Genomic DNA, 14,165 nt, shown 5'->3' on the forward strand with positions numbered 1-14,165 from the left:
GAACATAATATCTCCATTGTACAGATCTAGAGTATGACCAACAAAGTCTACCTTTTCATTCAAAAATCCAATGGAAGAAAAGGTTATCATATTTTTTACGAGTTTAATATCAGAAAAAAAAAAATAATCATACGGTAGTTTAGTTCAACAAACTAACCTGACCATCCAGGATCACAGACACATGTACCAATGCCTGCCAGACAGATACCATGTCCAGAGCATGACTGGGTGTTGATGGAAGGACACCCTGGTCTGGTACATTTATCTTCCTGCCAGTTATCAGTACAACTACAGATACCATCAACACAGCTACCATGATCATTACATTCTGATTCACAGAACTCTCCAAGATGGCATTCATCACATTCACATTTGTCCCCAACACATTGTCCTTGACCTCCACAAAGGACAGAACAGTCATCACCAAGGTAACAAGGATCACAGATGCAAGTTCCAATAGCAGTACATTTTCCATTTCCAGAGCAAGTTGTATCATCATGGCAGTTACTATCACATCGATGCCCAACATAGCCTGCTTCACAAATACAAGTTCCATCTTGAGCACATTTTCCCTGTCCTGAACAAGTTATAGCAGCAGTGCAGTTGTACTGGCAGTCCATACCAACATACCCTGAATCACAGCTACAAGCACCTGACACGAATGATCCATGATTACTGCAGAGACCACCAGATGAATCACAAAGAGATCCAGTGCCTCCACTTCCATAGTTACCTGATCCACCACTGACATAACGTTGGTTGTATAAGACCTTGTGTGTATAGTTTCCAGTATATGTTCTAATTCTACCTCCTCCACCACCACCACCATAGTAGTAACAGTTGTAATAGGCATTGGAACCACCACCTCCATTGGCTGTCACTTCACCCCATCCCTCAATAATCTCACTATCCAGCCACACAGAGCCACCACTGCCACCAGCACCACCAGACACTCCCTTTGCACCGTCCATATCAACTGTTCCCTCCAAATACATGGCATTTCTGGTGATGACCTTGATAGCTGAGCCTCCCCATCCTCCTTCAGCCAAATAGTGGCTACCACGTGCCCCTCCACTTCCAGCAGTGATTGGCAGACAGACTTCGTCATATGTAGATGTACTACCATAACAATATGAATGACAGTTACTGTAACCACGACCTCCATTACCCCCATGGGCAGCTCCACCAGCTCCACTACAAGAGCTTCCAGCTCCTGGTCCAGAGGCTGGTGGGTACCCAAGCCTCAGTCCTAGGACAGTGCTGGACTTCTCAACGTCAAACACACCACCAAATACAGTACCAGATGGATAAATTTCAAACAAACCAGTATGTTCAACGTGGATAAAGTCAGCCACTAGGTATACGCCATTGTCTGTTGTATAGTCCGTATCATTTAATGCCATTTTACCTCCAGCAAGCACTGTAGCTGATGTTAACTGATATGCTCCTGTTATTTCTTCACCAGAATTGGCCATCAAATTGCCAACACTAGTTAACCTGCTTGTTCCTCTTGTGTATAAGTGATCTAACCCAGTCATGGTTCCATAGATGGTCATTGTTTGTTCTATGAAGATTGTGGATGCATACATGATTTTGGAATCTTTCATACCATATAAGTTAGCTCCAATAGTATCCTTTAGTTTGGAAGTAGAAATCTTTACAGAAATACCAGCTTCAACTTGTAGTAATCCTGTTCCACTGTGTACGTGACCAACATACAAAGGTGTCTGCAAAAATATTAGAATTGTTAAATATTAAAAAGTAATTACTACATGTATGTGGCCATCCCCTGCTGTCACTGACACAAAATTTATTTTAATTGTACATGTAATACCTACAAATTAGCAATTTTTCACAGTACATTAAGGAACTTTAGCAGACAACAACCAATAATGCATAAAATTTAATTTTCAGGAATTAAGTTTCATTACAGAAATTTCATTCAAATAATTAAGATTCAAAGCAATTAAAGTCTACAAACATGTAAAATGCACATTATACTCTAAACGAAACTCAGTGAGATCATGATAAAGCAGCCAGTAGTTTAACAAGAAACTGCAAATAAGACAAAAAAAAAACATAAAAGGAATTTAAACAAAAACTTAAAAACTTAAAATCAAACATTGAAAAAAAAATGGATGTTCAGTGGGCATAATAAAAACTAAAAGTATCTCCGAACATGAAGTGACTGAAAGGCAGATTTGAAAATTCTTAATATGGTAGAACTCAAATTATTGCCAAACCGGAATTGACTGCCCGGCATTACACAGTACATGTACGTAGTACAGTTCATCATAATAAAGTTCCCATTAAATATCAAATCTTTTCTTAATACAGAAGCTGAGTCCTATTAAATGACAGATATAAACAGAGAAACAAATGGATGGACGGACAGAGGCATTGCAGTATACCACCCTTCCAGCTATTCTGGGTATATTAATTAAGAATACATTAAATAATAAATATATTTACAAAGAAATCTGTCTTACTTTAAACTTCAATTCAGAATTTGCTTTACAAACTGTTTCCAATACAAGAATTTTCAAACTCCAACCTGTCTTCTGTAGAATTGAATTTCCTCACAAATTATGATACCTAACTTACAGCTGCTAGCACAGTCACGCACTTAATTTGGCGTTTTAACTTTCTTTATTCGAGCGTCACTGATGAGTCTTTTGTAGATGAAATGTGTTTCTGGCATACAAAATTTTAAGCTTGGTATCTATGATGAGTTTACTACTGAGTATGTACAATCTCTTGGATATTACTGTTTATAACTTACATTAGTAGGTACTGCACAAGCTCTGTTCTCCATGTGGATCACATCTAGGTCAATATTGTCTATCTCTGTGCGGTAATCACAGCTGTTTTCATCACCTCTGCCTAAGTTATCTATCCATAACTCCTTGTGCATGTTGTCAGCAACATGTGACTGAACATAGACAGTACCCGGACCACCAGGGTAGTAAGCATTGCCACCTGTAGCCACTAGATCTCCATTAAACAACATGTATTCTGACAAGTATATGGCTATTCTTCCTCCTGAACCACCTCCATTTGCTGAAAATATACATTTTTTTTGGGCATTTAATTTTTTTCTTTAAATCTTTTGTTTTCTCTTATAATTTCAAATGAACCTTATTAAATTTCAACTTTTTTGAAAACAATAACATCTTCATTTTTTTAGATAAAAATTAATGCAATTTTCAAAGTATTCTTGACAATATTTAACAACTTTGCCAATTTCTGTTTTTTTCAATTGATACAAAAATTGATAAACCAATGAAAACAAGATTAAAACCAAACAAAAGTTTGGATAATTTCATGAAAATATCAAATACCTTTTTATTGAGAAAATTATCTCTTACTTTCATTTAAATTATATCTTGCAGAGGCATTAATCACTTCATTAACTGCTATTATAAAACTTACCATAAAATTCACTACTCATTGTACCAGAGAAAGCTTGACCACCATTAGCTGTACACTGACCATACCCTCTGAGACTGTAAGCTGTTATCATCACACTGCCACCACTACCACCTCCAGAATTAAATGTACTTGCCAGTCCATTCTCTCCACCCACAGATATACTACCATCCAAATGTAGGGTCTGCAAAAATAATTTCCAATGTATTGAGTCACTTTTAACCAAACTTTTCAACATCATCCCAACTCTTTTAATTGTCCTAAATATGAAAATTTCACAAAACTTAATGATTAAAATTAAACTAGATATGGACAATCCCCCCCCCCCCCCCTTTTCTGCTCTGCCATATGCACCAGTATAGTTCCACATATTTTAGATTTGACAAACAGTGATGTTGGCATACAACTTGAAATTGTTATGGTGTCTGTAAGACACAAATGATGCCCCCACCTGACCAAAAAAATGACTTAGTCCAACTACCTGTCATTTTCAGAATATTTGAAAAAAGAAAAATCAAAATCCCGTGGCCATGCACATCTCCATTATGTGTTTGAACATCCTACAAAATATTAAAGCTGTATCTCCAAAACTGTAGGAGGAGATAGCCAGACAAACCATGATCTCTTTATGCAGTTTGTACCAAAAAAATGACTAAGTCCAACTACCTAGTCATTTTCAGAATATTTAAAAGAAATCAAATCCCTGTGGCCATGCACACCTCCATTATGTGTATGAACATCATACAGAATATTAAAGTTGTACCTCCAAAACTGTAGGAGAATATAGCCGGACAAACAATTTATCCTAATCTGGAAGGACGGACAGAAGGAAGGACGGACGGACGGACAGACGGACAGGGGTAAATTAATATGCCCCTCGACATTTTGTCGCAGGGGCACAATAAAATAAATTAAAACTAGAGTCTGTAAAGAGCCTGTGTCGCTCACCTTGGTCTATGTGCATATTCAACAAAGGCCACTCTCCAACATTGTAGACGAGAATAGAATTCATGACAAAAATCTCTGTTTTGTTGATCTTGTACTGCTGATCATTTAGTCTGTTTAGCTTCTCTCTATCTTCATTAGTTTTTGCTCAAAACACAAAAAGAGGGTAAAAAAATCCTTATTTAAGAGGCTGGGAAATCACTCCTATAAAGAGTGACAGCGTACTACCTATATCAGCGAAATGCGACTTGTTAGTAGATCTTGCTTTGGTGATCATTTTTGTGATATAAAGTGTTTATTTATCTATTATAATTTTTATCATGTAAAGCAAAATCCCCAAAAAATGATAATAAACTGTTATCACAGAGATATGTCTCGCCTTTTTGTAATTTTGATAATGCAAATGTTGAAATTAAAATTGCAATACTTTAACATGTAAGTAATGCAAATATTCAAAGTCGATGAACCTTGACTGAAGGTACATGGCTAAACAATCTCCATGGAATGAGATGTGCCAATGCTAATACAACTGCATACCAAATACCATTGACTTATTATAAGTCTTTCCCTTTAAACAAACCTAAACACAAACATTAACTTGTAAACTATGTAAAAGTTTCAAAGTCAATGAACCATGATCAGGGGTGGGGCTATATAATCTCCATGGAAACGATACTTGCAAATTCCAATAAATTTGCATACCAAATATCAATGACTTAACATTAGCAGTTCATCCTAAACTGATCTAATCACAAACTAATACATGTAAACTTAGCAATATTTTCAAAGTCTATAGACCATGACTGAGGGGGCGATACCAAATATTCTCCATGGAAATGAGATATGCCAATGCTTATACAACTGCATAACAAATAGCATTGACCTACCACTAGTGGTTCCCAATAAATTGACCTAATCACAAACTAATACATGTTAACTATGAAAAGTTTCAAAGTCAATAGACCTTGACTGAGGGGGCAGGGCCAAATAATCTCCATGGTAATGAGATGTGCCAATGCTAATACAACTGCATACCAAATATCATTGACCTACCACTAGTGGTTCACCATGAACTAGACTTAATCACAAACTAATACATTGTTGACGCCGCCGTCGCCGGAAACAACATACCTATGTCTCGCTTTTTGACTCCGTCAAGGCAAGACAAAAATTGTCATTAAAGGGCAATAATTCCAAGAAGACGATGGACGATTTCCTCTATATTGTCTTAATTGTAGATCTTGTCTTGCTGATCATTTTTGCTTATTTAGAGGTTTCTATCTATCTATAACAATTTTTAAGATACAAGGCAAAAACGCAAAAAAATTGGTAAAAATCATCATCAAAGGGCAATAACTCTAATAAGGAGTCGGCTGACGATTTCGACAATGTGAACTTATTTGTAAAACTTATCTTGCACATAATTTTTGCAATTTGATGTTTTTCTGTATCTATTATAGTTTTCAAGATAATAGGCAAAATTGAAAAAAATGGTAAAATTTGTCATTAAAGGGCAATAACTCCAATTAGAAGTCATTTCACAATTTTAACTTATTTGGACAATAGGTAGAGCTCAACATTCTGAACATTTTTGCTCCAGTCAGATTTTTTCTATTCATAACAGTTTTCAAAATAATAGACAAAACTTGCATTTTAACCCTATGTTCTATTTTTAGCCATGGTGGCCATGTTGGTTGGGAGGCTGGGTCATAGGACACGGTCACACATACAAATACTTTTGCTTGAGACATATTTCTGTACGTTTGGAAAGAATTCAAAACTTCATTATGAAAAAGACAAGATGTAGTCCTCACTTATTAACAAGATGTAGTGCTCACTTATACTGATGACTTACCTCCCATACACTGATGATAATACAACTACCATCTATTCTACAGCTGGTCCAATCCTTTCAACTCCCTGGTTCTGATGACTTACCTCACCTACCCCTAAACTGATAAAAGACTAACACCACCTCATCAACCTGGTTCTGATGACTGACCACCTCCTCTACCACTGGTCACATAACCTCCACTTACAGGTTCTGATGACTTACCTCTCCTACATTGATAGTGATATGACTACCATCTGCTCCACCCCTGGTACCACCTCCTCCACTTCCAGGTTCTGATGACTTACCTCCCCTACATTGATAGTGATATGACTGCCACATGCTCCACCACTGGTACCACCTCCTCCACTTCCAGGTTCTGATGACTTACCTCCCCTACATTGATAGTGATATGACTGCCACCTGCTCCACCACTGGTACCACCTCCTCCACTTCCAGGTTCAGATGCTGTTAATACTGATCCATACTGATTGCCAACTGTGGTTGTGTCATAACTTCTGCCTCCTAAACATTTAATTTTCAAGATAGTTTATCATGTTGTTTTAGTTAAATTCATAAAAAACAACTTAAACTATAATTGAATTTTTACAAAAGATGCATTCAAAAATATTTCAATAGTAAAAGTTATTTGCACGCTAACTGAATCATACAATAAACTGGGTATACTTAATCATACAAAGAAATATTTACAACTGAAATCAACATTTAGAATTACAGTAAATTCAGAAATTTTTGCAAAGTTTTTTATAATAGCAAAAATGGGGACAGAATGGGTTTTACATAAATAATTACTTGCACTTCAATTTTTAAAAACATTCATATTTGTATGTCACAATAACTAATTTCGCATTTGTTTCCATTGTTCAACAAATACAATGGTAAATGGACACACAGTTTCTGAACTTACAGTAATCAGAATAACAATATTGAACTTTATCAAAGAGTTGATGTAGAAAAATTGTTATCACAAACTTCTGAAAAAATTTCAAGAAATACCAAGTTTCCATTTTTTATGTGTTCTTCTTGTAATTATATCCATTTAAATCCCCAAATAAATAATGTTTAGCTGAAAAATACTAATTTCTTTTAAAAAAAATAGCTCCCCAAAAAGGTCCTTTCACTTTAACAATCATGTTTTGTTTACCTGCACTGCCATGTCCAGCTCCAGATGAATCATGGGAAGATCTGATACCTGCTCCATCACCCTCCTCAAATCCATAGCCATGACCATCACCAGTAACAGTTCCACCTTTTTCTACTGTTATCATGGTAGCATTTAAGGTGACCTTCAAAGTGTCAGTTTCTACAGTACCTCCATTCTTCACAGTTAGATTTCCTACTTGGAATGTTGGAATCAAAGGATCAATAGTCACAGTTATTTTCCCTAGATTTTTCACATCTAAAGTTCCAACAGCAATTAACCCTGGAGCATAACTAGTCTCTGGCATTTCTGTATACCACATGACCAGAGATTTAATCTGGCTTGTGTGAGCTTGTTCAGATATTGTTAGTTCTGCATTACGTTCTATGTAAAGATTTTCTACTCCAACCATTCTTCCACTAAGAATAAATCTTTCAGTTGTCAATATGAAGTCAGTTGGCATTACTAGTTCTCCTCCAATATCAACATGGAAACCACAAGGAGCATCAAGGTATGTATGAGTAGATTCTATATAGTTAACAATTACTTGTTGTCGCTTCTGGATACGAACAAGACCTTTCTTGTTACCTGTAAGTTCATGGATAATCACAGTTAGATTTTTAGTTCCTTTAGGATGATAGAAGTGCACATATGAGTATCCCTCCACTTGAACCTCATCAAATTCATAATACACACTATTGTTTTCCATTACCATGGCTGGGTTGTCTGTTGTTAAGTCACCATTATCTACTAATAATTTTGAATGCTCTGGTTGAATCATAGTCTTATTAAGTCGTGGATTATATTTCAGTTCTCTATATGTAGGACCTCTCTGTGATTCATACTTGAAGATAGTTCCCGGTCCACCATCACTAGATCCTTTGCCTCCTCGTGAAAGATAGGCCCCTCCATACAAATTAAAAGAACCAACATGTAGAGCCACTCTACCTCCACTTCCTCCTCCACCTGTGCCACTTCCATCACCTCCATGTACAGCAATTATACCATGTCCAGAAATGTTGTAGGCCTCTACAAATAAACTGCCACCACTTCCACCACCAGTGCTGCCACTGGTGGCTTCTGTTCCATTGGCACTAATGACACCATCCACATGGATGTTTCTTCCAACCTTCATGTGAAGATATCCTCCTCCAGACCCAGCACTGCTCCCTCCAGAACCTCCACTGCCAAGATCTTTTGGTGAAAACAGAGACCCATGGGGGTAAGAATCATCAGCTCCTCCTCCTACACCACCATAACTACCTCCTGCAGTACTACTTCCTACACCTAAACCTTCCGTTGCTTCATATCCCCTACCATCTAGATTTATCTCCCCTTCTGGTTCCAAGTCCACCTCTCCAGCATCAATATAACCATGATTCATCAACATTGTACCTTGATATTTGATTTCCAAAAAGGAAGCTGTTACTGTCATATCATTTGTAATCTTTCTAAATTCAAGAGTTCCCGACTGTTTGATGTTGATAGTCGGAAGAGAGAAGTTTCCTTCTGACGAGATGAACACATATGTGCCATTATCCAGTAGAGCCGTCTGTGAGGTAGCTGTTACACTAACTACAGCTTCATCTTCCACATAAATATGATGGACACCTGTCATTATTCCTTCAATAGTGGTGTTCGTTCCCTGCATGTGAACTTCTGTTGGGAAAATAACCTCACTACCATAGTCAATGATATAACTAGCAGGGGCTTCTGTTACATTGCTGAGTGATTCTATATACTCAATATACACTGTTTGGTCAGATCTCATATGTATCTGACCAGTTCTGTCACCTTTAACCACGTGAATAATAACTTCAACAGGTTTATCTGGATGATAAAATATCACTCTTGAATATCCTGTTACTTCAAATTCATCAAATTCATAGTCAGTTGTCTCATTAACCATAATCATAGTTGGAACAGGAACTAAGTTTCCAACATTATCAATATGGACATAACGATGGTCAACTTGGAAGTAGCTGGTATTAGTTCCTTTGAGATGTTTTAAGATTCTGTATTCTAATGGTCGGAAATTATTTTCAACATAAGATGTTCCAGCTGCACCACCATGAGTCAGGACATTGCTGCTTCCACCATCACCACCCCGGTTAGTGAATTTCCCTCCAAAGCTATATCTGTATCTACAATGGACACCAATCCTTCCTCCAGCACCTCCTCCTCCTATTGTTCCAGCACCATTACCACCCTGGACATTAATCTCACCGTGTCCTGTGAAGTTTGTAGTAAACATGTTGACACTGCCACCGCTTCCACCACCACTGTTACCAGAGACACCATCTGTACCTTGTAAAGCTAGTAAACCATTTAGTTCCAATCTCTGGCTGATGTTCCAGTGCAATATACCACCACCACTACCACCAACTCCATTGCCATTTCCTCCTCCACTACCAAACAGGTCCGGGTCATACACTGATCCATAAGGTTCTGCTGATGATGAAGAGTTAGCCCCTCCCCCATAACCACCGTGACTGGCCCCATAGCCTTCTCCACTAATTGTAACACCAGCTCCATAACCCTCTTCAGGTTCATGACCATGTCCATTTAGGTGGAATATTCCTTCACTTTCAATCCAGGCATAAGAAGAGTCAATGACAGCATCATTCATATACAGATTTCCAAAATATTTGACTCTTGTTTCACTGTTCCACATATGCATCACATCTGTTATTTTTAAAAATCCTACAGTTCCACCTTTCTTTACAATGAAATTGTCCCAAGCAAAGTTCCCTGGTTCTTTAACATTGTAGTATGTGCCATTTTCAATCAAGGCCGTATATGCTGTGGAGTGAAATTCAATGTCAGTTGCATCCTCTACATATAACTCAGCTACTCCAGTTATAAGTCCAGCAAAGGTACTATTTGCTCCATGTAAATGGGTCTCAGCAGGCATTATTATTTCTCCTCCATCATGTAATTCAAACCCACATGGTGCTTCAGTCTTGTTTAGAATAGCCTCAGTCACTTCTACTTTCACATGTTGTGCACTTTGAATAATCAAAATTCCAGTTTTGTCTCCTATAAATAAATGAATATCCACATCTACTCTTGTATTATTATCTGGATGATAAAATTTGAGACGTGAGCTTCCAGTTATTTCTGATTCATTGAAGACATAGTTGACAGTTTTGTTTTCATTAATCAGTGTTGGAGCAGGACTGTACTTCAGTAAGTTGTCAGTGTGTACATACTTAAAGTCTACATCAAAGTATGTCATGTTATGCACAGGGTCATATTTCTTCGCTCTATATTCTATAGGTCTTGTATTTTCTTGTACAAATGTAGTTCCTGCAGCTCCAGCTCTGGACGAGGAGTATGACCCTCCGCCATCACCACCATAATTGTGATATTCTCCACCATAGGAGTACCTCCATTCACAGTGTACACCGATCCTTCCTCCTGCTCCACCACCACCACTACCAACACCATTACCACCAGCAACCAAGACTTCACCATGTCCTGTCATATTTAAAGCCTCGATCAACAAACTGCCACCACTTCCACCTCCTGAATTTGCTCCATTTCCATCTTCTCCATCTAAAGACAAAATTCCATTCATTTCTAATATGGAACCAATTTCCCAGACCAGGAATCCACCACCTGCCCCACCAATTCCTCCTCCATTGCCTCCACCACTACCAGCATACTCCATGGTTGGATAGGCAGTCCCATTACCTGGTTTGAAGACAGAATTGTATGGTATACCACCAAAATTTGGTTCTGGTCCTCCTCCCCAGCCTCCATGGCCAGCTCCCCAACCAATTGAACCTTCCGTCCAACCTTTTCCATAACCAGTCTCTGCAGGATTTCCAACAGCATTAAGATTAAACTCTCCTTCAGCTTCAACATGGGCATAACTGGATTTAATCAATGCAAGATTCATCAGGAGAAGGCCTTCATATTTAACTAGAAATTCAGCACATACGATTGTCATTGGATTTTCAATCTGTTGGAAGTTTGCTTTTGAGTTCCTTCCTACCTCTAGTATGGACCATTCAAAGTTACCTTTTTGAGTTTCCTGCACCCTGGTACCATTCTCAAGTAAAGCAGTATGACCTGTGGAGAAAAATCTCACATCTGATCCTCTTCTGATGAACAATTCTTGTATTCCTGTTATCAGGCCAGCAAACCAGTTCCTTCTGCCTACAAGATTGACCATTTCTGGGAAAAGAACTTCTGAATCTGCATCAATCTTAAAGCTGACAGGTGCATAGGTTTCATTTGAAATGGATTCCACAACTTCCACATATAAAGTCTGTTCTATTCTGATATGTATCAATCCTGTTAAGTCTCCCTGCATTTCATGTACAATGACTTTCACTGGATCAAAAGCCCCTGGGTAATCAATGATTAAGTTGGCATGACCTCTAAGATCCATTTCATCAAATGTATAACTGTCAGTGTCTCCTTCATTTAGAGATGAGTAAAGCCATGGTTCTCCGTGGTCTACATACAGATGTTCATCAATGTCATTATTATCAATCTCAATCCTACGGTGGTTACCAACTCGTACAGTTTCATTTCTCACTTTGTCATATTTGAAATCTTCATAATCTGGTCCTCTATCTGTTTCTTCAATGTACACAGTACCAGCAGCTCCTGATGGCATTCCACCAGTTCCAATTCCACCTCTTGTGTTCAGTAGTCCAGCATATCTTCTGAAAAAATGGATGAATATAGACATGCGACCGCCAGAACCACCACCTCCAGCACCAGAGTCTGAGCCGTTTCCTCCACTCAGGTCGATATGTCCATAACCAGTAAAGTTCATGACATCTAGTATCAGACCACCTCCACTACCTCCACCTGCACTGGTACCCTGACCATTCTCTCCCTGTAATGTTATCTCTCCGTCTACCCACAATACTTCACCAACATACCAAATTAAGTATCCACCGCCACGACCACCTGTTCCACCACTATTTCCACTGCCACCACCGCTGCCTGGATGCAGAGGTTTGTACAATGAATCATGAGGAATGCCACCAGTATCAGGATATGTAGCTCCACCATGGCCACCATGAGCTGCTCCATAATTTGATGTGGCATTTCCAAGACCTGACTGTGCCTCATAACCCATGAAGTCTACACTAAGCATAGCCTTACTTTCAATATTGCCATTATCCGAATAGATAGTGCCATCAGTCATGTACATTTTGCCTTCAAATTTGATGTTCAGTTCAATAACTTGGAGTGTGAGTTCATGTTCAGAAACAGTAAATCGGGCAACAGATCCTCGCTGAATAGTGAAAATTGTTAAACTAATATTTCCTTTTTTAGTCATGTGAACATATGACCCATTTTCTCTCAAGGCAGTCTGAGATGTAGAATAGAACTCAACATCTGCTCCTTCAGCTATCGTTAAATTCTGAACATTGGTGAGTAAACCTCCCATCTCAGATCTTGTTCCTAACATGATAACAGTGGATGGTAACACCACTTCTGTTCCACTTTCTATTTTGTAGCTGACTGGTGCGACAGTGAAACTTGTAGTTGATTCAACATACTCCACATGAATGACCTGTCCTGACAATATATGCATCAGTCCTGTTCTATCACCATCAAATTTGTGGACCACGAGTTCTGATGAGGATCCATACATCTGTAGCACAGCATGATTATTGGCCTCCAGTTCGTCAAATTCAAATTCATTGTTTCCATCATCTGTTGTTATGACTGCTGGTGAGATGAGATTTCGATTGTCATTGTCAATATACAGCTTGACAAATCCATCTTTATAGACAATACCTTCAGATGTGTTAACAAATTCTTTTGATGTCAGTCCAGTGTTGGAGTCTGTAAAGTAGGATGTACCTCCTGCACCATTGCAATCATCATCTGACCTTTTTGAGCCGCTGTAGCCGCCAAAGGTTATGTAATCACCAGTGTACTCCCTGAAATAAGAAATGTGAACCCCAATTCTGCCACCTCCTCCTCCATATCCCCAATAATATCCTGTTCCACCCTCAGCTGTCACCTGACCATGTCCAGAGAAATTAACTGCCTTGACATGGATACTGCCACCACTACCACCTCCACTGTTGCTTCCTGTGGCATTGCCACCAAGACTCATAAGTAATCCATCTAAATGCAGTGATCTTGCCACATTCATATTAATAACTCCTCCTCCTTGTGCTCCATTGGCTCCCCCTCCTTTACTGCCTGGATGTAGTGGCTTCTTGTATGATCCATAACATTCAGCTGAAAATAAAACCATAAATTCTGGGAATTCCACAACATCATTTATATCATCCTGTGCTATTTAGAATATTGCTGTATGAAATCTACTTTGATGTGAAGCCACTGAATGATTTCATATCAGCAGATTTAAAACTTGCTTTCAGTAATTTGAAGCCTTCTTTAATATAGATTTGTTCATTATTGGTTTGCTTGCTCTTGTGTTTTTGTTATGTATTATACTAGATCATGCTTTGTTTGTATTGATTTGTATTGTATTTTGTTTTATGTACCTTTCAGTATTCCACTGATAAATATTTTTAAAGAGGGAGGGTTGAAAACCTGCAACAAGTTACTATAATTTGCCAGCCCAAGTCAGAACCTCATCAACATTTGTATTTGTTTATATCTTAACGTTATTTGTGATTCAGGGAATAAATGTTAATCACAGATCTTTGAAAGTGTCTGTTACATTTAATCACAACTTTTCTAAACTCCAGCTAATTTAGAGCTTGATAAATTGTATGGACACCTGACTACTTTAGAAGATTGTAAGTTGACCTCTAAATGTCTCTTGGGTTTTTGCGTCATTGGTTTGTA

The 14,165-nt window shown here is 38.2% G+C and overlaps 1 protein-coding gene across 1 annotated transcript in view; it reads right to left on the reverse strand.

Moving 5' to 3' along the window:
- LOC127738417 (uncharacterized) overlaps positions 1–14,165 on the reverse strand; it is a 175,977-nt gene that overhangs the window by 44,227 nt on the left and 117,585 nt on the right. The window contains exons 86-90 of the mRNA XM_052249661.1: positions 7,371–13,589; positions 6,597–6,730; positions 3,433–3,613; positions 2,783–3,060; positions 158–1,727 (exon numbers count right to left, since the gene is read on the reverse strand). Of these exons, the coding sequence (XP_052105621.1) occupies positions 158–1,727; positions 2,783–3,060; positions 3,433–3,613; positions 6,597–6,730; positions 7,371–13,589 (8,382 nt within the window). The remainder of the gene's footprint in view (positions 1–157; positions 1,728–2,782; positions 3,061–3,432; positions 3,614–6,596; positions 6,731–7,370; positions 13,590–14,165) is intronic.

This window comes from Mytilus californianus, unplaced genomic scaffold (genome assembly GCF_021869535.1).
Source record: "Mytilus californianus isolate M0D057914Y unplaced genomic scaffold, xbMytCali1.0.p SCAF_1, whole genome shotgun sequence".
Lineage (NCBI taxonomy): Eukaryota > Metazoa > Mollusca > Bivalvia > Mytilida > Mytilidae > Mytilus > Mytilus californianus.